Genomic DNA, 24,009 nt, shown 5'->3' with positions numbered 1-24,009 from the left:
CCTCCCCTCCCGCTCACACAAGGACTGTTATGAAAAGGAAGACATGGGGGGAGAAACCTGAAAATTAGCATCATCCACCATGTTAGCTGTAGCATGAATGACCTTTTTGATCAGCCTGCTCCGATATTTCTATTTTTTTCCCCCCCAGGAACTTTGGGGCAGAAACGTTAACGCTAATGTTTGGGCCCAGGAAGCCGCCGACGCTAACGGCAACACGTGCTGAGTAAAAACCAACCTTGGCCGTCCGACGCTAAACACCGAGAGATGAAACATGGCGGATGTAGGAAAGGTGAATTCTCTTTTTAATCATCTCCAGCCACAGCATTCGGTTCATTTGACAATGCAAACTCCCAGTTTCAATCAGCGGTTAGCACACATCACAGTTTAAAAGTTTGAAATGAAAAATACAACACAACTATGAAAGAAAAACAAAAAAACAAAAACATATGAACAATTAAAACCTATAAAAAAATATAAAAACAGTACTCTTTAATCTCATTTCAGGTACCATTTCAAATAAAACATTTAACAGAGCAGACAAATTAAACCGAACCAATAGTTCTTTTCTTTTTTTTTCTTAAATAGAAGGAAAAGAATTTCCATCATGCAGAAGATGTCATATTAAATAAATCAAACAATAATATATACTTCTCTATATATCTCTTTTAAATTTCAAGTCAAAGCACTCCTTTCCCTCGTGGGGGGGGACATTTGAAAAAACAAACAGAGGGTCCGTAATGCTTTTGTTAGCTGCCATCATAGCATGGCCGTTTATCAAAAACATTAGCAACATCTTTTTGGCACAGAAAAAGACGTTCATAATGGCAGTAGCATTTTGCATTATAAAAGAGGGGGCGGAGCTTCAGCTCTTTTTCCGTCGTAATTTTTTGTTTGTTTTTTTTTTTTTTAAATGAAAAGAAAAGAATAATCCTGTGCACTGACATCAGTCAGGAGAGTGGCGTCTCCCCAGCAGCAGCTCGCTCCTACTGCAGCATGCTCTTGATAGTCTTATTGGTCGATTCATCGTTCAGATGTTTGGTCGTGTACCTAAAAAAGGGGATCATTCAGTAAGAAACAATCGAATATCATGTAAAAAAAAAAAAAGATTATTCAGAATAAAGGCGGGCCCCCTCCATGGATACTTGGAGTGGAAATAAATAGACACCGACGTGGAAAATCCAATTGTAGCAGGGAAAGGACCGGTATTCCATTTCTGCTGCGCTACCACCGGGTTCACATATTAAAGTCATTCTTCCAGGCATGTCAGTCAGCCCCCCCCCCCCCGGACGCAGGGGAAGAGCTGACGTGATGCATCAGAATGTCAGGTCCGCTTTGGCGTCCCTCTTTAACCTCCGCACCTGCCAGCCGTCACCGCCGCTTCCTCGGATTTTTCCCAGAGAACAAATGTGGAACGCGGCTGAAATCTTCCTGTCAGACCACGTTTGTGAAATATGGCGGATACAGATGTGAGAGCCGATCAGCTGCAGCAGCTGTGAGGATAAAGTGTCGCACGTGCTTGGCCTTTTATTAAAGGGGGGGTTTGGGGGGGGCGATTGGACGTGACGCTAGCGTGAGAATGAGTCTCCGGTGCTGCGTGGGACCGCCAGGCAGCGCTAAAGCCGGCCCACACGCCACGGCGAGCTCACCTGAGAGCGTTGAGAAGTCCTTCTACGCTGTTGGGGGGCTGGTCTTTCAGGACTTTGATGCAGCCTTTCATCTGTGGGGAGCAAGCAAACCGTTAGCTTTAGCCGACAGGTGGGACGGCGGTGCGAGGGGCGGCTGCGCTCACGTCGATTTTGGACGACTTGGCGAAGGCCCCGACCGGATGGACGTAGTCGTAGAGGATGATGACCCCGACCATGACCCGCAGGCAGAAAGGCACCGTCTCCTCGCTGGTGAATCGGCTGCGGTACTCCCTGGGGGGGGCGCAGAGCTGCGTCAGGGAGGCGAGGGCGGCGAGCGAGAAGGCGTTAGCGCGGTACTCACGGCGTTTCCAGCATGACCTTACACACGGTCGCCATGGTGCTCAGGCAGTCCGTCGTGTTCTCGATGGGCAGGTTCTTGTTCTGTGCGGAGGAAGACGATAATGAGACGAGGCGAACGCGGTGGACACGCCGCCCTCGCCGCCCGCCGCCTCACCTCAGATACAAACTTAGTTGTACCGTCGCTTAACGTCTTCAGCATGGGCGTGGCGTCGGCGTAGAACAGGGAGATTCGATTGGCCAGCTCATTGTTGACTTCATTCTCGCCCTCAGCCTGAAACAAAAATAAAATAAAATAAAAATCGGTGAGACAAATGCAGCCTCTGCCCCGCGTCTCCATCGGGAGCCGTCCTCCCCGTCTCACACCTGTGGTGTCCCGAGGTCCTGGTTCTGATTGTGTGTATAAAACCTTTAAGGGACCTTTTAAACTTTACTCCTCGTTGCCGGAGCTCCGACAAACTGCGATAAATAGCAAAAATCCCTGGAAGCGCTCCGGAGAAGGCCACAAATCCCCGATCCTCCGCCCGGATCGGCTCCGAAACGGTGAAATATTTATCCTCCGACTCGGAGAGAAGGAGAAGACCAATAAAGACATGAAAGGCAGCCCAGCGACAGAAGAACAAGGCGTCTCCTGAACGTCCTGTTCCCAATGTGTCTGCATATTAAAAACAACCCGAACTTCCTTCTTTCGCGCCGACAGAATGTGAAGAACGTTTCCAGCTCCCACCGAAGATGACAGGAGCTCGCCGTCGGGACGGATGAGTCTCACGTCTGAGTGATTCAGCCGTCTGAGCGCTGACTAAATGGCCGCTGTCTGTAACGGAGCTGAGGGACGGCGGGCGGCCGGCGTCTAAACCCGTCTGGGCCCGTTTGCCTAATGGTTGCGGTGAATCGGACCTGTCGAGACCGTCAGAACGCGGTGCTGCTTGGTCCCAGACGCGGGGCGGACAATGGAAATCTCCAATTTAAGACATCTTGGGCTCTTCCTGCGGCGCCTGCGCTGGCGTTAGCGCGTCAACAGGGAGCATCGCTAACGACTCCGCCGCCACAGACCTGCAACCGGCCTCCATTTCCCTCATTCCTTTAAGCGCGCTTGCATCATCGCCGGGTGAAACTCGGCGTCCTCCGGCATTAGCAAGTGTCCCCAAATCAACTTCAACTGTCAGCGCTTGGAAAAAAAAACTACAGTTGTGAGAAGGTGGGAAATAAGATGAAGTGAAACTCCGGGCGCGCTGGCGCACCTCTGCTTTGCGTAACTTTCCAGCATCTACGCATCAGTAAAAAAGCTCAACGTCGACCTAAAATTAGAAGCTGGCGCCTCTGGCTGGTCTGGACCGAGGCCGCCTGATCTGAGATCAGCTCCTCCTGCCACATGTAGCTGCTCCATCATCGCTGCAGCTCCTTTTGCATCCAGCTTTTGACTTTTATTCTCGCGTTAATCCCCCAACCAGGTGCCATTTTTATACAAACTGGACGCATTCGCACGAGCAGTCGTTCCACGCTGGTAAAAAAGCTTTGAGTGTCTGCTGCTAGCTGCTGTTAGCCGCTGCTAGCCGCTGTTAGCTGCTTTTAGCGGCTGCTAGCTGCTGTTAGCCGCTGCTAGCTGCTGTTAGCCGCTGCTAGCCGCCCCCAACAGCAGCTGAAAACAAGCTGATGAGAGCAATCAGAGCGAATCAGTGGAACAGTGGAAGCAACAATAAGACCTCAAACATTCCCTCCGATCTTTGTAAACCCAGAGGAAAAAAAAAGAAAAAGAACGTCCACTTGTGCTTACGGGTAAGTTGTTGATCCGCATTCGACTGAGGGTCCTCCTGTAGTAGCTGAAGTCGTTCTGAATGGCGGGGGTCGTCATCTGTGGGGAGCAGAAAGGAAACAGCACGAGCCTGTTAATACGGAGCGAGTGTCTGGGCGTGGCACCGCCTGCAGCGGGACACGCCGCTCCGGATCAAACACGCCATTGCCGTGACAGCACGCTTTAGCCAACAAGGCAGAAAAGTAGCTTTGAGGGTGGGGGGGGGGGCACCATGAAAAGAACAGATACAGCTAGCTTCTTATTTGCTGAACTGGGCTTGAATCCCCCGACACTCATCCCTGCATCCCCGGAAATTTGCTTTATCCACGCAACACTCAGCGGATCGGTATCACGACAGGAGGGTCCGGAGAAGGGCGGCGTGAAGGTGCGCCGGGGTTAACGAGACCCGAGGACAAACAGGGGGGCTGGTATTGCTTTCTGAAAGCAGAATCTGAGCTGGGATGTTGGAAAAAAAAAAAGAGGAAGGGGAAGTTAAAATCCAAGATGGCCGTCGCCTCATCCTGTGTCTAATTATCACCAGCGCTGTCACCGTCAAAGCTGAGCTGGCAGCATGCTAATCCCGCCACAATAGGCGGGCGCTGTCTGCGGCCACTGCACGAGGAGTGGGGGGGGGGGGGGGCTCCATCAGGGAGAGGCTCCCAGGCGCACCAACACTTTAACTAGGTCATCAGCTCGTGCACGGGTGTGAAAGATTGATGAATAGGCCTGGCATGCCACCTTGTACCCCTACCTCTGTGTTTTTTTACCCCCTGGTCAGAGTGGTGGGCACTAATTTGGGCGTCGCAGCCAGTTCCCTGGAAGTGCTGGGGGGGGTTTGTGAGATCTGGGGGGGGGGGGGTTCAGCCTCTGTCTGTCCAGATGAGTGCCCGTCCAGTTATGATTTTTGACAACGGGCTGCTAGTGCTGGAGTTTGGGTTGTTTCTCAGGGTGTTTCTGGCCCTTATTAGTCATTCCTCCGCCATCCGCGGCTCCAAACAGCAGAGCGGCGTCGGGATTCTAATTAAATGCTAATCACCGGCTCGCTGGACGCAGCCGAAAACTGCACGGAGCCAAAAATCAATTCAGAGGCGTCAGCAGTTTTCCGCGGAGCAGCCGGGAACGCGAGCGTCCCTGCAGCGGGGGCTCTGAGGCGGCGGAGGGGGCTCCCGCCTCACCTTTAGCTCGTCGAAGCGCAGCGTGAAGTGCAGGATCTCGGCGAACTGCTTGGCCAGGGCCTGCTCCCGCTCCAGGTGCTGGGTGGTGTTGTCGTAGGCCTCGCTGGTCAGGGCGCCCAGGAGGCTGCGCAGCGCCGCTTCTGTGAGGACAAAAGACCACAAACGTGTGAGGGGAGAACAGAAAACCGGGTTCTGTGGAGTTCTGGGGGGGGGGGGGGGGGCTCATGCAGGCTGTCTGTGGGCAATATCAAACCAAAGTCTCCCCCCGCCCTCGTTTCTAATGAGCTGAGGAGCAGCAGAGGACGGATCCTGGTTACGCATGTTCTGCACGTTACCAGCACACGTCTCCTACCCCCCCCCCCCCCCCCCCCACACACACACACACACACACACACACACACACACACACACACCACCCTCCATAACAACCACGACTTGATGTGTGAAGAGCGTCGTGTGTCATGATCAGGGCAGTAAATGGGCGGTGACGCCCAAACTGCCCAAGGCCCAGGAGCAGCCTGAGACTGGGGAGTGTTGTTTTGTGTGTGTGTGTGTGGGGGGGGGGGCGCTCCTGCTCAGATGCAGATGAGACACGAGGACATGGGGGCTAATTATCTCATTGGCATGAATGTGGGGGAGGGGGGGTCATTCAAAGAGGATTACACTCATTGTTGTGACAGTAAGTAAACACAAAGCCTTGAAATACTCACAGACTGACCATGGGGGGGGGGGGGGGGGGGGAAGAGGGGGGGATGGGGGGGGGGGGCACCGACAGGGAAACGAGGGAAAAATGAGGGGAAATGTGCGGCCCCCTCGAAATAAACTGTAGTTGTAGAACAAAAACAAAAAGCTTTACGGACAGAGGGATTTTTTAAAATTATTTTTAGCTTCAGACGTTTAGAATTCAGTCTAGACGCCAAAGGGGGGGGTGGGGGGGGGTGGGGGGGCTGAAACGAGGAGGTTTGATATTGGCACAAATCGGACCGCTTGACGGCAAGTTACGCCGTACGGTTCTTGGTGCTCGGAACTGTTGTACGCTCGGGTTTGAAGCTCAGAAACTCGGGGTGGGGGGGGGGGCGTTAAATTAGCCACGTCCGTCTCCTGGAGCCAGCGCTGCGGAAAAGCGCCCGATTAAAACCGGCTTGAGCGCCGCAGTTTCCCTCGAGATTCTAGTCAAAACAGAAGTTGAGATGGAGCCGCTTTAAGGTCCGTAAAGAGGAGCCGGTTCAGCTACCGGGGGGGGGGGGGGATGTCTGATCTTATTAGGTCACAGGACAGCGCGCAAGAAGAAAACGAGCACGTAGGCACTTAGCAAGCAGGGTGGGGGGGGGTCGCAGGTGGGGGGGGTTCAGGCGCTGCTGCCAGAGGTCAGAGGGGTTAAACCTGTATCGGACCCTTCGTGGGTCCTGGGGCCTCCAGTAGGGGCTTTACGTGCGTCTCGCAGGACAGGACAGGACGGGACGGGGACGGGGACGGGGACGCCTCAGGTCAGAGAACCGGAGCAGCAGCGGCGAGTGGGAGGCGGCCTCGTTTGTTACGTAACAGCCGCCGCCGCCCACTGCTCCCACTGACGACCTTATCCTGAGCCGTGGGGATTAGATTTGAAGGCGTCGAGGCATGGCGGATTCCCCGCGGCCCCCCCCTCCCCCAGCTCGCCCTTCGTCTTTAGGGTCCCCCCGTGCCCCTCCCTCCCCCTTTCATGCCAATTAAACAACCTATAGGCCCGATCCTACATGGAGGTCAGTGCACAGAGCAGCACGTGGAGGAGCGCACGGCTGAGCGGGCTTCCAGAGCGTTTATGGAGACCCGGGTTCACGCCGGTCCCGCCTCTGTTGACTTTTGCAGCCCAGCAGTCAATACTGCAGATGCACATGCAAACAATTAAGGTCATATATGGAGGTCGTGTGTATGCGACGCCACTTTAAAACGGCCTTTTATAAACAAGGACATCTGTCGCCCCCCCCCCCCCTGCGTTTCTGCTCACTGGCATTTTTGAATAAAGTATCACGTAGCAACGAAGCCTCACAGGAGCCTGAGCGGGGAGCGAAGGCGCAGCACGGGCGGATGGATACCTAATCTCTGGGAGAACTCGTAGAACTTCTTCAGTTTCCCCACCAGGGGAACCACGGCGGCCCACGCCTGCTCCTGTAGCGCCTCGTCGTTGGGGTTCTGGATGGCCTGGAAACGGCAAGAAGATTAGAGAACGTGTTCGGGGGCGGGTGAACAGGAGGTGCTGGGGAGAGGCGCACCTCCCGGATCTCCACGCCCGCTCCCTTGTACGCCTGCAGCTCGTCCAGGATCCCTTTAGCGTCCTTCAGAACCACGTCCACCTGCTCCCACACCTCCCGCTCTGCATCTGTGGGCCGAGCATCTGCGACGACAAAGGTAAACGGGAGACTTTTGATTGGCATCTAATCCTTAATCCCGCCGGATAAAACACACGCCGAGAACGATTCTAGGAAGATAATCCAGCAGCATTTTCCCCAATTACCAAAATTCAAGCATTACTGGAATAATCTCGCCCCTCCACCTGGTTTGGTGATTTTTTTACATCTACTTTTTTGGCCCAGAGGATGAAAATAGAACACAACAAACAACCCTGGTTCAGTTTCAGTGTTTATTTCCTTCGTGTTTTGGATTCAGTCAAGTGAAAACACCGTGAACCTTTACCACCACCCGAAGCTAAGACACGTTGGCAAGTGTTAAAGTACATTTTGAGCCGCTACAGATACAAACGCAGCCTGTAACAGCATCTGGAATATCTCCTTTTACGCTTTTATTAAGGGTTTTAATCAAAACATGTTTGTTATTAATCAATTTGCAAAAATCTTAATTTATTCTCCCTCCAGGGTGTAAAAAAGCAGTTAAGAAGTGAAGCTAACACCGATATTAAGGCGAGTCTGTCACGTACTGATTAACCGAACCTTTAAAAAAGTGATTAGCTCAGCATCAAGGCCCTTTGCCGTCCGTTGTGCCGTTCCTTTAATTGTAAATTCACCTGGAAACAGTGGGAGCTGGGAAGCTTCGCTCCCTACAAAGGTACGGCGGAATCTGCGCCTTTGCCAAGTGTGAGAATACGACGGCAACAGGATCAAGCTGTGCTGACGGCCTCGGGCTACGCAACAGCTGAAACTCCAGAGCCTGATATCTGAGGTGAGTGTGTGTGTGTGAGATTGATATTCTGCACACATTTCAGCATGAGACAGGCAGGTGGAAGGAAAGTGCAGAAGGTAGAGTTGTAGATTTGGCCCTTTTTGCCGCTGGGAAGAACATTAAAATAAACTCTGTGTGTGTGTGTGTGTGTGTGTGTGTGGGAGAGTTTATTGGGAAGTGAGATCAGGTGATAAGTTGAGATACTTATGCGATGATAGGAGAGGAAGCAATTACTCACTTTCGAAATCGAGGAAAAAGTTGGGCTCCTGTTCCAGATCTGTGCACGTTAAAACTTTCAATAGGTTCCCCATGTTCCGATATCTGCAAACAAATTTAAAAAGTGACAACACGGTGAACCAGAGATCTGAACTAATCCGTGGTTAAGGTTTATATGAGGACGCGTCTCCCCCCCTGCAGACGTCCCAGGTGAGGAGTGGCTCTGGAAGGTTGGAATCTATAGTTAACACGTCTCACTGAGGCAAAAAACACAACAGATTCTAATTAATGGATGAGGTGTGTGTGCAAACGATACTGCTGCGTATGGAAGAGACACAAACATGATGCTCTGCTGCGTATCGGGGGGGCGGAGCAACGCCAGCGCAGTTATTTCAGGGTACGTTTGCTGGGGGAGATCGGACCGACAGGTCAGGAGCCGCGTAAAGACGACTGGAGATGATTCACATGTTGTCATGGTAATCTGCAACTGTTGGACGGGACAAGGGATCAAGGTCTGCCCCCCCCCCCTCAAAAAACACAAAAATAGCAGCATCACAATTAGGCAGCCTTGTTCCCGTCAATGTCTTGGTGGAAGAGGAAGCAAACCGACAGTTCCTGGAAAACAAACACTCGCCCTCAGAATCAAAGGTCAACCGAACCACGGGGTGGGGGGGGGGTCACAGAGGAACTGTGGCAGGCGCTGTCAAAAGAGGACGGGACGGATTCCGGGAGATGGCCGCGCAAGGTTGGAAAGAAGCGAGGCTGCGCTGAGCAGATGTCAGCCGAGGTGAGTGACGGGCGGGGGCCGGGGTGACGGGGGGGCATCACGCCCACGCGCAGGTAATGCCGAGAGACAAGGAGGTGAAGGCGGAGGAGACGGGGCTGCTGTTAGAACGCAGCAGGAGGCGGGGGCGGGGGCGGGGGCGGGGAGACGCGTATTCCTGCATCCTGGAGGAGCCGGCGCGGGGTCGTGTCCTCACTTCCACTTACTGTGCTCGAAGTGGGCAGAAGAGGAAGCGCGCTGGGGGGGTTCTGGCGGAGGAATAATTGAAAAGTAACACGCAGAATGTCTGAGCTGCATTACCACGCCGACCCAGTGACCACCTAAACGCAGCCACCTGCCTCGTCTCATCCCCCTCCTCTAATGTGACCTGAATGAGGAGCCGTGCCAGCGCTGGCACCTCGCTGGCTGTTGAAACCCTGGGCCGGGCCGGGCCGGGCCGGGCGCCGCCGGCCGGTCCTCTGCTGCCACCTCTCAGCCGCGCTCGCACAGACTGGCTGGCAGAGCCGCCTGGCCGCTGGCAGCCGCGCGGGCATGGCGCCGCGCCCCCGAAAAGCCCGGAATGAGGTCATTTTAAGGACGGGGATTTGACTGGCTGCGCTTCAGAGTCCGACGGAATCTTCAAGCGCGGCGGAGGGAGATCTGATTAAAGCTGCGCAAATTCAAATTTTGAACTTCTCAGATTAAACGTTGTCCCGGGGATAATTTAAACACCCCGGCGTCAGCGGCGTCCCTTCAGAGCTGCCTTTTTTAAAATTTTTTAAAAAACGCTTCATTTCAGCAGCTGTGGAACAGCAGAAACATGGGCCGAGACCACAGAGAGACGGGGGCTTTAGTGCCCCCCCAAGTCCCGCCGCCATGGAGCACTGGCATGACCTGGGCACTGCGGAGACCCCGACCGGGGCAGTGTTGTTGTTTTGAACCCCCCCACTGTGCCATCGCGTGCTCGCTGCGAGGGATGGGGGGGTGGGGGGTGGGGGGGACTGCTTCTAAGGCCAGGGGCAGAATCTGACAGGCAGAAGCCCGCGCAGCTCTTCCATTGGCTGAGACGATCTACCAACAGCTCGCTGTATCCATGGAGGCAAAAAAAAAAAAAAATTTGGTGCCATTGAAAACAAAGCGGCAGCCAATCAGGAGGCAGCTCCAGCCGGGCGGCGAGTACAGTAGTAGTGGAGTCGGGCTCGCAAGCGCATGAATATATTAACGCAGATGAGGTAATGCGCCAAAAAGAGCGGATTAGTCGCAGCCGTGAAGTCGACTGGAAGTGATGGAGGAATGTTTGCGTTCCAGCCCGGTTTAGAACCTGGTGAGAAATGTGCTTGGTTTATTCCGATGGGCCCCCCCCCCAGAACATAAAGGGACATCCAGCTCCATAGGTTGGAACATCTTTGCAGACACGCAGGACCTCTGAGACGCATCCGCCACCCAAACAGTGCCACGCCCATGCAGCAGCGTGACCTCTGCGTGGCTCCGCGCTCAACGCCTCGCAGCACGGCGAGATGCAGGGCGCCGCCGAGGAGCGGCACTGCGGCAGCGTCCCGCAAAAGAAAGAAAAAAAAAGAAAAAGAAAGAGAAAACAGCTCAGGGGCCGACGGCGAGCTAATGGAAGGGAGGGACGGCGCCGACATTCCGCTACTCGGCTGCAGCGTGAGGATCCACGTGCCCCGCTGCTTTACTATGGAAGAAAAACAACGCCCCCCTCCCCCCCCCCAGACGGGGGCGAGGGGGGCGTCACGTGGGCCCTGCCGTGGAGAGGCTGAGCGCACTGCCTGGGGTGTGGAGGTTGGGGGATGGGGAGGAGACGGCAGAGCGCTTATGCTGGAGATTAGGCAGCTCTGCGGATCACAGTTGTGTTTGGGTGGATGTGAGAAATGAAATTTAGATTAGACGTATAGGAAATGTAAATAAGCGGAGAGTTGAATGAGTGTGTGGGTGGGGCGCTGCGCACGCACGCGTGTGTGTGTGTGTGTGTGTGGGAAGCGTCTCGCTGCAGCAGAGGCGGCCGGAGCTGCGTAGCTTTAAACTTGACCTAGATTCCCCGGGTGACACGCCACATCGCATTAGCCCACTCGGCCAGACCTGGACCCGCCGGAGCTTGCTGACACTGGGCGGACTCGACAGGCAGAAAATGGGGGAGCACTTCCCAAACGGGCCTGGCATGACCCCCCCCGCCCCGCCCAACAACAATCCTCTCCAGCTGACTAAATATTAGCGGGCATGACGATAAGGGGGCGGAGCAACTTTGTTTATCAGGGTGACCTCAAAGCCCCGCCCCTGCATTTTGGCAACCACATAAACATCATCTGATGCCCCCCCTCACCCAGATCCTGGCAAATCAAAACAATCCTCACTGGAAAGACGGATTCATTACTGGTGCTGGTGCACCTGGTATCAGCTGGAGCCCCCCCCCCCCCGCCTAAACACTGCTCATAGAACCCAAAATAAAGCATTCCTGGATGGAAATGTGCATCTGCTCCTCCGGAGGAGCAGATCAGAGGTGGGATGAAAGCGAGGGAGCACCTCATCCTTGCCTAAGCCTCTGTCTTTAAGTTGGAAACCATGGCAACGGGCGCATACACAAGAGTCAGCTAAAACGCCGGCTCCATTGAAAGCGAGCCTGCGTAGAGAGGCTCTTCAGTCCGCAGCAGCCATCAGAACAGACGCTGGCGGCCTGTGACTGATGAGCAGATCAACAGACGCCGACGCAGCTCCACGGCCGGCTCGAAATACTCGGCGACTGATTCACCCAAATGAATCAGAACAATCCCCAAACAAGCGTGTGTGCGTGTGTGTGTGCGTGTGTGTGTGTGCAGGCCTCCTCCATCCTGTCTGACGGTTGTAAGGAAATGCTTTAGCAATGTGTGGATTCCCCTTCAAACCGCCGCTAACCCTCTTTGCTCGTCTGACCTTCTGACTCACGGTGACTCACCGACGTCACTGCCTCTCTGTCAACATGCCCCGGCGTCCACGGCCAGGACAACATTGTGCACGTGGGTTCTGGGCCAAATTAAACCTTCATTTAAAAGAGGGGAGAGACGGAATCGTGGAATTCTCTCCTGCTCTGGCAGGATTTTGGGTGGGGCATATTAGAGGTATTTTGGAAGGATGATGCTCGCAGGCTGAGTTGCAGCACCGAGTGCATCAGTCTGCGAGGCAGGAGCGCCACCTGGGGGACAGAAGCGATTACACACGTGCAAAGAATGATGGGAGGGACCACTCCCAAACCCTTGTCCCCCCCCAGATTTAATTTGGCAACGCTCAAACACACTAAATCAAAGGACAGCAGGTGATGGACGTCCATGAGCAAAAAAAGATAAATAAATAAAAAATCTTAAGAAAAACGAGGAATAAGCTGATTAAATGAGCAACATTGATGTCTGGTGTAACTGCGCCACCTAGTGGCCAGACGCAGACGCTTTACAAAAATACAGGAAGATAAAAAAAAATGCATTTTTGTCTTGACAACTCCCACCTACTACACAGAAGATGAATTAATTAGTTAAAAATAAGAACACGCACTAAGACAGGCCTATTGCCACGCCAGTCTCTGACAGCATTTTAGAAAAAAAAAAAAAAGATTACTCACAAACTGCCTAATGGGACTGTCAGGAATTAAAAGCAAATCATCGTGCTGTAATCTGACAGGTGTATAACTGGCAACAGCCGGATGTATTCCTGGAGGGCAAGGGGCAGGAAGCGACGCGGCATCAGCCCTCTAGTCACATAAATAATAGATAAGCGAGGAGAAGCTGGAAGCTTTTAGATAACACAACAAGCTGTTCTACGCAGCGGTGCAGACATATCATCTCGAATGTCGTCTCAAATGAGGGAAGGCGTCTTCCACATGCTGACTCAACACTGAGACAACTGAACGAAAACAGATTTTAGGGCTTATTACCAGTTACCAAGCCAACTGACCAAAACATAGGGTAAACTCTACCACTCATCAGTTCATAAACCATTCATATTTGAATCTATTCCAGAGCCGACTTAAGCATCTTTCATATAATTTAGAAATAAAAATAATTAGCAGTATGGGTGACACTACTACAGTGCACCAGATGGGGGCGCCCTCGGCCCATTCTTGGTCTCAGCGACAGCAAAGCTATGAAAAGCGACACCTCAGGCTGCGACACCACACCTCCCCCTCCTGGCTTAGTGAGGCTAATCCACCCTGCGCGTGTTATCACACAAAACCCGGTCTCAGCTCTATTCTCCATTTTCTAAAGCCTCCTTCTGCTTCCCTGTACCGCCACAGGGTCGTGTACGACGCAGTAGCTAAAATAACAAGGCACTCAGGCTACCCCAGTGAATACACACTCTCCATCACCGCGTACCGTCATTGTGCAGCGGCACGGCAGCCCGTCGCTGACACACCAACGCCTCCTGGGCCTCTGCCTGGGATACACAGACTTACAGATCCTATTTATGAGCCACCTGAGGCTCAGCTGTCAAAACGCTACAGCATTCCAACACCGCTGCTCAGCCAATGACATGACGGTCGCGTGCTCATGGCAACAGTCTCCAGGAGACGTGGAGGGAAATACAACAGGGATGAGCAGACGTGCAAGCAGGGGAGGCGAAGAGAGCAAACAGGAGACACTTTTATTGCGGCCTGTACTTCACGTTTTGGTCAGGTTCATTCTCCAGCTCCTATTTATGGCCCACAATGCACTGCACCGTCTGAGACAAATACCAGGGAAATGGAAATTCAGGCAGGTGCATGAACTGAATGAATACAGAGTTTATGCTGTAAAGTCTAATTCAAGGCAATATCAGTTTTATATCAAAGTTTGAATGGCGGTGGAGGAACTTAAGGAGTCACGGGAGGACAGCTGTGGCGAGGACAGCTGTGGGGAGGCCGGCTTCTACGCTGCTTGGTGAACCAAGTCCACAGAGAGGGATGGAATTTTAGATTCATCATCTTAGATGCAAACCGAAAAAAACATGCTTTTTGTCTCAGGACCGTGATCAATAAGTAATGAGAACACACCGACTGTCTCCTGACATTCTAAATTCTAATGAAGTTTTAAGGGGGACCTACCAGCAGTGAAGCTGGGTGATGGTTGGGAGCAGGGAGGCCTGGCCCGGCAGGTGGCCCCAGGTCACAATCCTCCAGCAGAGGTCAGCCTCTGCAACACAGTTTGAAAGGACATTTCCTGTGGTCACAATCCGGAACTGGATAAACGAAGCAGGGAAAAGCATGTGTGAAGACAGTCGTCTGCACTCGCAGCCCGTCTCACCTGCGAGCGCCACAGAATAAATCAAGTTATGCGTTAAAGGTTAGAACGAACCGTTTCATTTGGGGGAGGGAGGGAAAACAAACACAACAAACCACTTCCTTTTGCGCAACACTTCCTCTTATTCATTCTCGAAGCCTGACGTTACAGAAACTCTGCAGCAGTGAAATTTGACCGTCTGTGCAAACCGACGCGAGTCCAACAGAGTCCACGCGTCCTCGGGGACATTCTGAGTGACATCTGTGGCTGAGGCTGCGGCGCACCGCGGCGACAGCCCGGAGCTACGACATAAGGCCGAATCATCCCCCGAATAAGCACATGAGGTTATATAGGTTAAACGGGACGAGCAGAGCTGCAGAAAGTGTCCATTTTGCTTGTTTCTCTCCATTTTCTGTGATGAGATCTGTCATTGATTTGTGATTCCCTCGACCTTCCAAACAACCATTAAACCCGGGGCGGCTGTGGGCCACTGGACACGGTGTGGGCCCACTTCCCCCTCAGGGGGCGGCTTTTGTGGCCTGTCACATGAGGAACCAAACAACTGGACAGAAGTCTTTGAATGAGAAGTCACGAGACGAGAGGAGTGACGGCAGAAATTGAAAATCAGATCCTGTTTGTCAAACTTGCTGGGCCACCTCAGAGAGCGATCTATAGTCTCCACTGGTGGGAGTTACTGGATTTACTGGTGCAGGCACCATTTTCAGGTAAAAATTGGCTGTGTAGCCTCCTGATCTGCCATCTGGAGCTGAGCCACATGGGGATCTCATGTGAGCTGCAGAAAGAAAGAAAGAAAGACGCATTAACCAAGTAATCTGTGCCTACACCAAGTTGCTCGGGGGACTTTTCCAAATCTGGGTGAGCAAAGCGACAGCCTGCATCTTTCCATTGGTCTGTCTGTCTGTCCGTCCGTCTGTTTTTGGTCTTCTGTTCCGACTCCAAGCTCGCTTTTGTTGCTGACTCGCTCTGGAGATGCTCCCACACTCAGAAGTGAAAAGCATCCCGCCTTCGGCCCGTGGGTGGACAGAGTGGGAGGGGCCGCTCCCTCCGCGTGCCCGACGCCTCGGAGAAGTCGCGGGAGGGACGTGAGGAAGCTGAGAGGAATGCCTGACCCTAGTCTGGAGCACAGGCTGACTCACTAGAAAGTGTATTAGGCAGCTGCCAAAGGCTACAAACGTCGACCCTTTCACAGCAAAACACTGGAATCTGATGTTTATTCGCGCAAACGTGACTAAAATAACTAGCATGAGATCAGCTCTGTAATAACTGCAGCCTGGATTGAAGTATTCTCCCCAGAAAGATCAGATTCAATAACCCGCGACGCCGCTCCGGCCAGGTTTGTGGATAACCATCTCCCAAAAATCTCAGCAGGTCAAATGGCTGAGAGGAAACAAATCCAAGCAAGCAGAAACAGCTTCATCCCATCCGACGGGATCGATACGGCTCCGCCAGCAGACCTGGCGCCTGCAGTCTGCACGACACGATAAAAACATCAACGGCCATTAACTGAACACAAGCTGGCCGCCCGAAAACTCACAGTCATGCACATCGTTTACGCAGCTTCATGGCACAAGACTGATGACGCATCAGGAGCCGGACATAGTGGACATAACTGGTCTGTAACCCAACCCAGAAGCAGCACATCCATCCTACTGGGTGTGTCTGAAGGGGGTGGGCAGCAAGGGAGGGTGAGGACCTCCTGGCAACCTTCTGACATTCCAATGATGTCAAATATTATTCTAAAGATAGCGCACTTATCAGGAGGAGAGTCGCCCAGAAGGTGTAAAGGTAGGTCCTAAAGGAGGAAACACACATAGCGGATTAATAATTAGACAGAAATGTGAAAAATGCACGCGTGTTTGCCTGTGCCACGTGGCAAATCGCCCGCTGAGCTGCACTTTACTGAAGAGTTCTCAATACTGAACCACACACACTAATGCTAGCATACGAGTAGCCTTCAGATAGCAAACCAAGTGATGACAAGCAACCTAAAAGCTGTATCGGATCACTCGACACATGAAAAAAAACAGTAAAATCCAGCTTGGACAGGAAAGGATCCATGTCCTGCAGCTCCCGTTCACTAGACAACATCTGATGTTCAACTCACTAAGAAAGGTCAAATGTCTGGATCCCTGCAGACTAAAGTTACAATATCTGTCTGTAAAGCACATAATTAAGCAGAATTACACCCACTCCAGTCAGCAGAGTGGCAGCAGAGAAACACGGGAGAAAACAGGAACCAAAAAACTGAAATAAAGCCAGTTTGGTAGGGAAAAAAAGACATTGCGCCTAGCTAAACTTGCATGTCTGTACCTGTATTTGACTGGGATTTATGGACTCAAGCACTGGGTTAAATGAGCCATATTCTCATTTCACAAGCAAAAGCTTGGAAGTAAAACACACAGATTTGCTTCCTTGACATGTGAAACTTCATGTCACAAGCGGGTTTTTCTCCTTCCTGCTGCACAGATGTCCTCATCCAGCCCTATTTAAAGTCAAACTTTGCTCTGGATTGCTAGTTCTAAACACCCCCAGAGGTTGCTCCATCCATTATCCCGTCTGTTCACACCGCTACGGAAGAACTACGAGACACGGCACAACAAGTCGTACCATGTCCAACAATTGCTGAAGACGTCAGGTATTTAACATGTCCTTTTCAAGGAGTCAGCGATGAATCAGGCGATGGGTGGCATCCAGACTAGAGAAACTATCTGGAGGGATATAAAAAGGGCAGTTCCGTTTATAAAAGTGAACGCAAATAGGAATGAGGAAGATGGATTGCAAAAGCAGGCCTTCCTAAATATCCTGCAGAGGTGTCGTTCCACACAGCAACTGCAGCCGAGTTTCTCTTTAAAACAAAAACCCGGTTTACAGACACAAGTAACACCTGCCCACCACACAAGTGGCTCTTCCAAGCCCTGCAGAGCGGGACGAATGTGCACGGGCGGAGACAGCGAGACAGTTTCGGCCATTTTCAACGGGGGCCACCCTGCGTCACAACTGCGGCGGGTGTCATATCCGGCTTGCTGCACGTTTCAATTGCACTTTCAGAACCTCGGCGGGGAGGAGAGCCAACAGTCAACGCCTACAGGTACTTCAGTGGAAAAAACAGATTCAAAAAGAGAAGTATTTTCACAATGAAGTCCAAACGGGCGGCACCACTGCGGTCAATCCATCCGGCGTGGATTTGAACCGAGGTGTGAAGGAGAGCGACGCAGATGGGCAACTCTGCAGCACAAATCATAGCTTTAAAAGGGCATTTAACAACTAACACTCAAAGCGAGCCCTCGCAGACCCAGTAAGCACTAAATAATTAATAATTATGCAACTTTTACCACTGTGACGACCAGTCTCGTTGAACTCCAAGGCTGCAATAGCATTTTCTCGTTGTTGTAAATGACTGGAATCATCTTCCAGGGACGAAAAGCTGTGGCAGAGACCTTTTTGGACCTTTTGGAAGCTTGGTGGGGATAAAAACGATGCAGTAAGGTGACATGCATGCGCATTTCCTCTGCTGCAGCTCCAAAGATGCAACACTTACTGCCTGCCTGTTAATCCCGGTCACAGGGGTTATTTAAAACCGTGTAGATGACCCGTCTCACCGGTGTGAATGTGGCAAAAGCACGGAAAGAAAATCCCCCCCAGTAATGCTCATTACGGCCGAGGCATGCAACATCAAACGCCTGGAAGCAAATAAAGGAAATCAGCTAGCAGCGTAGCTGAGACTGACGTCTCCGGTGAGATCTACCGTGCTGTCGAAATGGGGAAGTTAACGGCGCGTCGAAAGCTCGGAGACGTCATTTAAATGGATTTAGAGCCGACTTGGCCACATATATTGGCCATTTCGCCGGACTGGTTTGTGAATCATCATCATTTCTTGCCCCGGAGGAACTATATTTAACGGCTCCCAGCGGATCGAACCGGATGACACCCGCCGCGGATTTCCGAGAAGGAAGAAGCAGCAGATAAAAATTGTGATTTTGTATCCTTACCCCCTCTTTTATTTACCTTGGTGCTCGCTGAGGAACGCGGCGAATCGACGACTGGTTACCACGCTAGGAGCCAGCCAGTGGTCCGGTGCAGGAAGGGAGAAGAAAAGCGATTTGCTGCCGCCGTTTCCGGGTTAGTGAATGGAGCGTCAGACGGGAGGGGAGTTCGGTTTGGCCCACCTCTGGTCGCGGAGGGGAAGTTGTGCACTTTTCTTCAAGCGTGACTAAGGACCCCGCCCGCACAGGAAAGACCCGTTAAAGTGTTCCAGCGGCGGCGAGCAGCGGATTACAACTGACCTAGCCTGTTAATTTAGCTTTATTGGGATTTATAGCGCTAAAAGTTCACCCCTGTCTTTGAACTAATTACAAGTAACGCCAAACATTTTATCAGACGGAATAAGTAACCAATTAATGGGATGCGGTATTAACGGAAGCCCGTTTCCACGTGATAGGAGAAAAAAATGTGGGTCAGCATAATGATTCAAGTATTTATATCTTTGTGGATGACCGAGGAAGTCTTTGTAGTGTTACTGAAACAGGATGAACATATATTTGAAGCCTATTTAACTTAACACGTGTTGAGCAAAAGGACGTTAATTAGTGATTGTTGGGACCAAGTCTTTCCATTGGTTCTGAGTCGATTCTTTAAAATAAAAGATCCACATCATTATAAATTGCGTTTCACAAGCCTGAATCCTCTTTCTTGTATGATTATGCACAAAAATACATTTGAAACTGAATGAAAACTTGAATATTTCGTTTATTCCTCCACCTGGACGCCTCATACGGATGTATTGGAAGATTACGGGTGATCCAGTGACGGTTCTTTAAAGGCCTGTGGCTGGTGACAGAATAATCACGGTACTTCCTGCCAAAAAATGAAACTAAAAAGCCTGCAACATAAAGACGGATTGTGACTCCAACGTTCACATCTGCCACCAATTAAGCCTGATGAAGCCTCACACCTGACTCACATCTGTCCAGTCGGATCCTATAAAGCCATGACCGCCGACCCCCAGGTCCATTTAATAGGAAGATTTGGAAAGGAGAACGCAGTTGTTTTGTCCTCAGCGAGCTTCCCAGTAACAGAGAGCCAGTTCCGATCATGGGGAAGGAGAAGACTCACGTTAATGTGGTGATCATCGGCCATGTGGACAGTGGGAAGTCCACCACCACCGGCCACCTGGTCTACAAGTGCGGAGGCATCGACCAGAGAAGGCTGGACAAGTTTGAGAAGAGCGCAGCGCAGGTGAGGACGCACATGTGCAGCACCCAGAGTTCTGGGGACCGCAGTGTAAGGTCGTGTCCGGTTGTCTAGATGGGGAAGAGTTCCTTCAAATTCGCCTGGGTGCTGGACAAGCTGAAGGCCGAGCGAGAGCGCGGAATCACCATCGACATCTCGCTGCTGAAGTTCAACACCCAGAAATACACCATGACCATCATTGACGCGCCCGGACACCGGGACTTCATTAAGAACATGATCACCGGGACTTCGCAGGTAAGAAGCGCTGCGGCGAGTCCGTCTGCGCGTCCCTGAACGCATCTTGGTTCAGAGTGCCGCTCGGTTCCAGGCCGACGTCGCGCTCCTGATGGTCTCTGCAGCCAAGGGGGAGTACGAGGCCGGGGTGTCGAGGAGCGGCCAGACCAGGGAGCACGCCGTACTGGCCTACACGCTGGGCGTGAAGCAGATCATCGTGTGCGTGAACAAAATGGACCTGACCGAACCGCCCTACAGCCAGACGCGCTTTGACGAGGTGGTGCGCGGCGTGAGCGGCTTCCTCAAGAAGATCGGCTACGACCCCACCAGCGTCCCGTTTGTGCCAGTTTCCGGTTGGACCGGCGAGAACATGATTACCGCCACTCAGAAGGTCAGGACAGTGCCCATTAAAGAGCCTCCTGATGTAACCTTTTTGATGGCTGTGCTGTCTGCAGATGCCCTGGTTCCAAGGCTGGAAGGCCAAACGGAGAGAAGGGAATGCAAGTGGAAGAACTCTGCTGGAGGTTCTTGACTCTATTCAGCCCCCTGTGCGCACAATCAACAAACCCTTGCGGCTGCCTCTGCAGGATGTCTACAAAATAGGAGGTAATGGATGGTGCTGAGATATTCATCCCCTGCAAATTCAATCAAGAAAATGGAGGTAGATGTCGGCACCGAGCCACAAATGCTGAAATAAATCCGTTTTAAATCGCCGAAACTTGCTCTTTCCAGGAGTTGGGACTGTGCCTGTGGGTAAGATTGAAACGGGCATCCTCAAACCCGGCATGACCCTCAAGTTCTCCCCGGCCAAGCTGACCGCTGAGGTGAAGTCTATCGAGATGCATCACCAGGGGCTGGAAACGGCGCTGCCGGGCCACAACGTCGGCTTCAACATCAAGAACGTGGCTGTAAAGAACCTGCGGCGGGGGGACGTGGCCGGAAACGCCCAACAGGACCCTCCGTCTGACGTCAGCAGCTTCGAAGCCCAGGTTGGTTCTGTGAGGTTCAACCTGGATCACGCCAGCGTCACTGGGTTTTCGTCTCTAGGTGATCATCCTGAACCACCCGGGGAAAATTAAATCGGGCTACTCGCCGGTCCTGGACTGCCACACAGCCCACGTGACCTGTCGCTTCGCCGAGCTGAAGGAGAAGCTGGACCGTCGGACAGGGAAGAAACTGGAGGACCAGCCGCAGATGCTGATTTCTGGAGACGCCGCCACCGTGAAGATGGTCCCAATCAAGCCGATGTGCGTGGAGAGCTTCTTCACGTACCCTCCTCTAGGTAGGCGGCGATCCACTGGATCCCCGTGACCCTGAACGTTGCAGCGGCTTCACCTTCTGTCATGTTTCCCAGGACGCTTTGCTGCCAGAGACCTGAAGCAGACGGTGGCCGTAGGAGTCATCAAGTCGGTGGAGAAAGACCCAGGGTCCAAACCCAAAGTGTGTAAATAAGTTCTTTACCAGGACTCTGGTATGATTTAGTTTTAATTTTAGTTTAAGTTGTACTTGTGCATCCGTACAGTATTTATGTTGAGAGAATTCCTGTGTTGCTGTTAAAGCCAAGAAGATGATGGACTTTGGTTCAAATGTGCGGCGATGGCCAAATATAAATCCTTTGGAGACTGTTGCATGTTTTTATTGTGATGACGGCTTCTTGAAAGTTCCCCTTCAAAAAGCTGAAACGGGAACTAAACTTCTCCCGTTGCCACTATTAAGTTTGTGCTAAGCTAATGTCTGCAGCTGTATATTCAAATAAATTCTGCAAGAATTTTCATAAACTTATGGCGACGGGCGCCGTTAGACGTCCCAGTAAGTGTTTGCGAGGCAAAAAGGAGCGACTGCGTGAAGTACAGCACTTTAATGATACAAGGGGGCGCTGGGTTTGTTCAACAGCGGGAGAACCGCGGGTGGGTGAAAATACATCATTTGTCAAGCCTTTTACAAAGTCCACTTCTAAAATACCCCCTCTGGCTCACAGGCAAACCTGGAAATGTACTGATCCAGAAATGTGGAATGACCTTTATGAGTTGGGTGGGGGGGGAATTCAAGCTCATGAGGTTTTACAGGACACTGGTTATAGTGAACACACCCAGCCTGTTGGAGAATCAAGTTATTGCTAAGATGTCCTCTCGCATTCCCGCGCTTGTCTTCAATAGTGGCTTTAATGCAGGGTACCCTGTAGCGGCGTCCTGCTCTAATAGTGGCTCTTCAAACCCTGAGGTGAGCGTCTTTGAATGCAGCACTCCACGCGATTCCAGTCGTTGTTACACCATGCACAGAAACGGTCAGGAAGGACTGGAGATGAGTTCACGCATGGTGAACAGTGTAACAAGGAGTAAATTAGTGACCTAACGTGAACCACAGGCTTTGATACTCCACCACACAGTAGCAGCAGGTTTTTCTATACTGTAAAACAACCATAATACATGTAAATACACACAAAAGCAAGCAGGAACAAGGAGCACACTTAATGAAGTTCTCGTGGTGGGACGCCTGCCTCTTCAGTCAATCGCGGTCGACGGGGATGCAAGACACAAATAATGGTGTGACCTATTTCACATTCCGTTTCTTAGTATTTGTCTTTTTTTTTTTTAAATCCAGAAATATAAGCAGATAATTACTCGAGGGCTGGTAAAATGAAAACAGGTAAAAGTCGACCTCCACCGCCCTGATGGTCACTGACGGGTCGAGCGTGATGGTACATGTTTTGTACAATAAAACATGTATGTACACAGACACAAATATATATATTTACATACATATATACACAGTAACAGCATAAACATAGACTTGGGTAAGTGCTAGGGTTCTGAGAGTGGCTTGGTCGCAGCCGTGCTATAGGATTAAGATAATACTGGTAAAGGAAGAATACACACATTCTTTGTACAGCATGGATTAAGCATCCACGGATAGAGGAGTCTTGAGCTTCTTTGCTTGTTTTTTTTCTCTTGTGTGACAAAGGGCGTTACGAGAGCTATTTACAGGGTCTCCCAGCGTAGGCAGAGGGGTAGTGCAAGAGTTTCTGGCTGTCAGTCACTCAGGATGTGCACAAACGACATTGGGAACACCCCCTTTCTGTCTGGATCTCCTTCGATGTGCCCGATCTGGAAGCAGAAAAGGGGGGAAATGACGCGTGTGAGGAAACAAAGGGGGCGCGGCGCAACGTTTCAGGGGGTTCCTGGCGGGGTTCCTGGCGGAGGAACCGGGAAGACTCACCCACCACTCCTGGTCCTCTTCTCCTGTAACTATGATCACCTCTCCTTCGACAAAAGTCAGCTCGTCGTCGTTGTCGGCCTGGCAGTCGTAGATGGTCTTCACCCGGCGGGCTTTGGTCTTCCCCTGGAGACACAGAAATCATTAAGGAATAAACACGTGTCGCAGGCATCAGAAGGAGCTGCAGCGTTAACGAGCAACTGGGATTAGCTACGCAGCTACATCCATTCTACATTTTTGTTCCAAAGCTAACAGCTAAGCTAAATAAAACTAGGGATCCTCTACCGTGTTGATCTTCCTGGGGAGGGGCACTGGCGTCTCTGCCAACCCTGCTGGAGTACCATTGGTATCCTCAGCAGCTGGTTGGGGGGGCGTTGCTGTGGGTGCTTGTTGATTAGGCGACGGCGAGTCTTGAAGCGGCGGTTGAGGCTGAGTTTGAGGCGGAGGCGGCGGCTGCGTCTGAGGCCTCTGCAGCGTGTCACTGGGAGGCGGCCTGGGGGCGGATTCGGCCGTTCCGGGCTTGGGGGGGATGTCTGCCAGGTGAGGCTTGGGGGGCAGGTCTTTGAGGTGGGGTTTGGGCGGGAGGTCTCCTAGCTGAGGTTTGGGAGGGAGGTCTGAGAGCTGCGGCTTTGGAGGAAGTTCTCCAGGCTTAGGCGGAAGTTCTGATGGCTGCGGTTTGGGGGGCAGCTCTCCCAGCTGAGGCCTGTCCGCCACGGGAGTCTTCTGCGGGGTGTCGGCCGCTGGCGGAGACTTCGGGAAGACGTCTGGCGGCTGGCTGGACTTATCCACGGATGGGTGATGTATGGTGTCGATTTTGCGCAGCGCCACTGGAGAAAACAGCAAACTTTTTACAAGTGCTTCCTGATGCGGCAGCGTCCTGCTGAGTCAAAACTGACCTTTCTGAGGTAGTTTGGGAAGAACCCTCGGCCCAAGCGTAGATTTGGTGTTGCTCGAAGTGCTGCTGCGATGACAGAGGAGGTAAAATGAAGAACAG

The 24,009-nt window shown here is 52.0% G+C and overlaps 3 protein-coding genes across 17 annotated transcripts in view; 1 reads left to right on the top strand and 2 right to left on the bottom strand.

Moving 5' to 3' along the window:
• Positions 1–281: 281 nt before the first annotated feature.
• fam49bb (family with sequence similarity 49 member Bb) lies at positions 282–18,645 on the bottom strand. Of its 6 annotated transcripts, none has more exons than XM_057013095.1 (13): positions 18,345–18,641; positions 17,672–17,796; positions 14,144–14,231; positions 8,341–8,423; positions 7,199–7,320; positions 7,022–7,127; positions 4,950–5,089; positions 3,757–3,834; positions 2,140–2,256; positions 1,987–2,066; positions 1,790–1,916; positions 1,647–1,717; positions 282–1,047 (listed from the first exon to the last, which is right to left on the bottom strand). In XM_057013095.1, the coding sequence occupies exons 4-13, from the start codon at positions 8,411–8,413 to the stop codon at positions 984–986; spliced, it is 978 nt and encodes a 325-aa protein (XP_056869075.1). In that variant the 5' UTR covers positions 8,414–8,423; positions 14,144–14,231; positions 17,672–17,796; positions 18,345–18,641; the 3' UTR covers positions 282–983. The 6 variants fall into 6 exon arrangements, with proteins under 6 accessions (XP_056869075.1, XP_056869074.1, XP_056869073.1 ...); XM_057013094.1 differs by lacking the exon at positions 18,345–18,641 and adding an exon at positions 17,878–18,019; XM_057013093.1 differs by lacking the exon at positions 17,672–17,796 and having other exon boundaries at positions 18,329–18,641.
• A 674-nt stretch (positions 18,646–19,319) lies between these two features.
• eef1a1l3 (eukaryotic translation elongation factor 1 alpha 1, like 3) lies at positions 19,320–21,427 on the top strand. The gene is made up of 7 exons (XM_057013091.1): positions 19,320–19,574; positions 19,644–19,823; positions 19,897–20,193; positions 20,258–20,408; positions 20,535–20,791; positions 20,850–21,084; positions 21,157–21,427. The coding sequence occupies exons 1-7, from the start codon at positions 19,431–19,433 to the stop codon at positions 21,252–21,254; spliced, it is 1,362 nt and encodes a 453-aa protein (XP_056869071.1). The 5' UTR covers positions 19,320–19,430; the 3' UTR covers positions 21,255–21,427.
• Positions 21,428–21,645: 218 nt separating this feature from the next.
• asap1b (ArfGAP with SH3 domain, ankyrin repeat and PH domain 1b) overlaps positions 21,646–24,009 on the bottom strand; it is a 30,332-nt gene continuing 27,968 nt past the window's right edge. For 5 of the 10 annotated variants that reach the window (XM_057013069.1, XM_057013072.1, XM_057013074.1 and 2 more), the window contains 4 exons: positions 23,912–23,973; positions 23,301–23,842; positions 23,019–23,141; positions 21,646–22,906 (listed from right to left, as the gene is read on the bottom strand). In XM_057013069.1, the coding sequence (XP_056869049.1) occupies positions 22,832–22,906; positions 23,019–23,141; positions 23,301–23,842; positions 23,912–23,973 (802 nt within the window). In that variant the 3' untranslated portion in view covers positions 21,646–22,831. Of the gene's footprint in view, positions 22,907–23,018; positions 23,142–23,300; positions 23,843–23,911; positions 23,977–24,009 lie in introns of all 10 variants that reach the window. The other 5 variants (XM_057013071.1, XM_057013068.1, XM_057013073.1 and 2 more) reach the window with 1 other exon arrangement.

This window comes from Takifugu flavidus, chromosome 17 (genome assembly GCF_003711565.1).
Source record: "Takifugu flavidus isolate HTHZ2018 chromosome 17, ASM371156v2, whole genome shotgun sequence".
NCBI lineage: Eukaryota > Metazoa > Chordata > Actinopteri > Tetraodontiformes > Tetraodontidae > Takifugu > Takifugu flavidus.
The sequence above is the reverse complement of the archived record's forward strand: the minus strand, read 5'-3'. Positions and strand labels throughout refer to the sequence as shown.

Excerpts from the sequence above, each read along its gene's own strand:
- fam49bb (XM_057013096.1), bottom strand. The coding sequence starts at position 8,413 with ATGGGGAACCTATTGAAAGTTTTAACGTGCACAGATCTGGAACAGGAG. Across the intron at positions 3,835-4,949 it reads TGCGCTTCGACGAGCTAAAG|ATGACGACCCCCGCCATTCA; the intron begins GTGAGGCGGGAG and ends TGCTCCCCACAG. Across the intron at positions 1,048-1,646 it reads GGACTTCTCAACGCTCTCAG|GTACACGACCAAACATCTGA; the intron begins GTGAGCTCGCCG and ends CCCCTTTTTTAG.
- eef1a1l3 (XM_057013091.1), top strand. The coding sequence starts at position 19,431 with ATGGGGAAGGAGAAGACTCACGTTAATGTGGTGATCATCGGCCATGTG. Across the intron at positions 20,194-20,257 it reads TGATTACCGCCACTCAGAAG|ATGCCCTGGTTCCAAGGCTG; the intron begins GTCAGGACAGTG and ends TGCTGTCTGCAG. Across the intron at positions 21,085-21,156 it reads CTTCACGTACCCTCCTCTAG|GACGCTTTGCTGCCAGAGAC; the intron begins GTAGGCGGCGAT and ends CATGTTTCCCAG.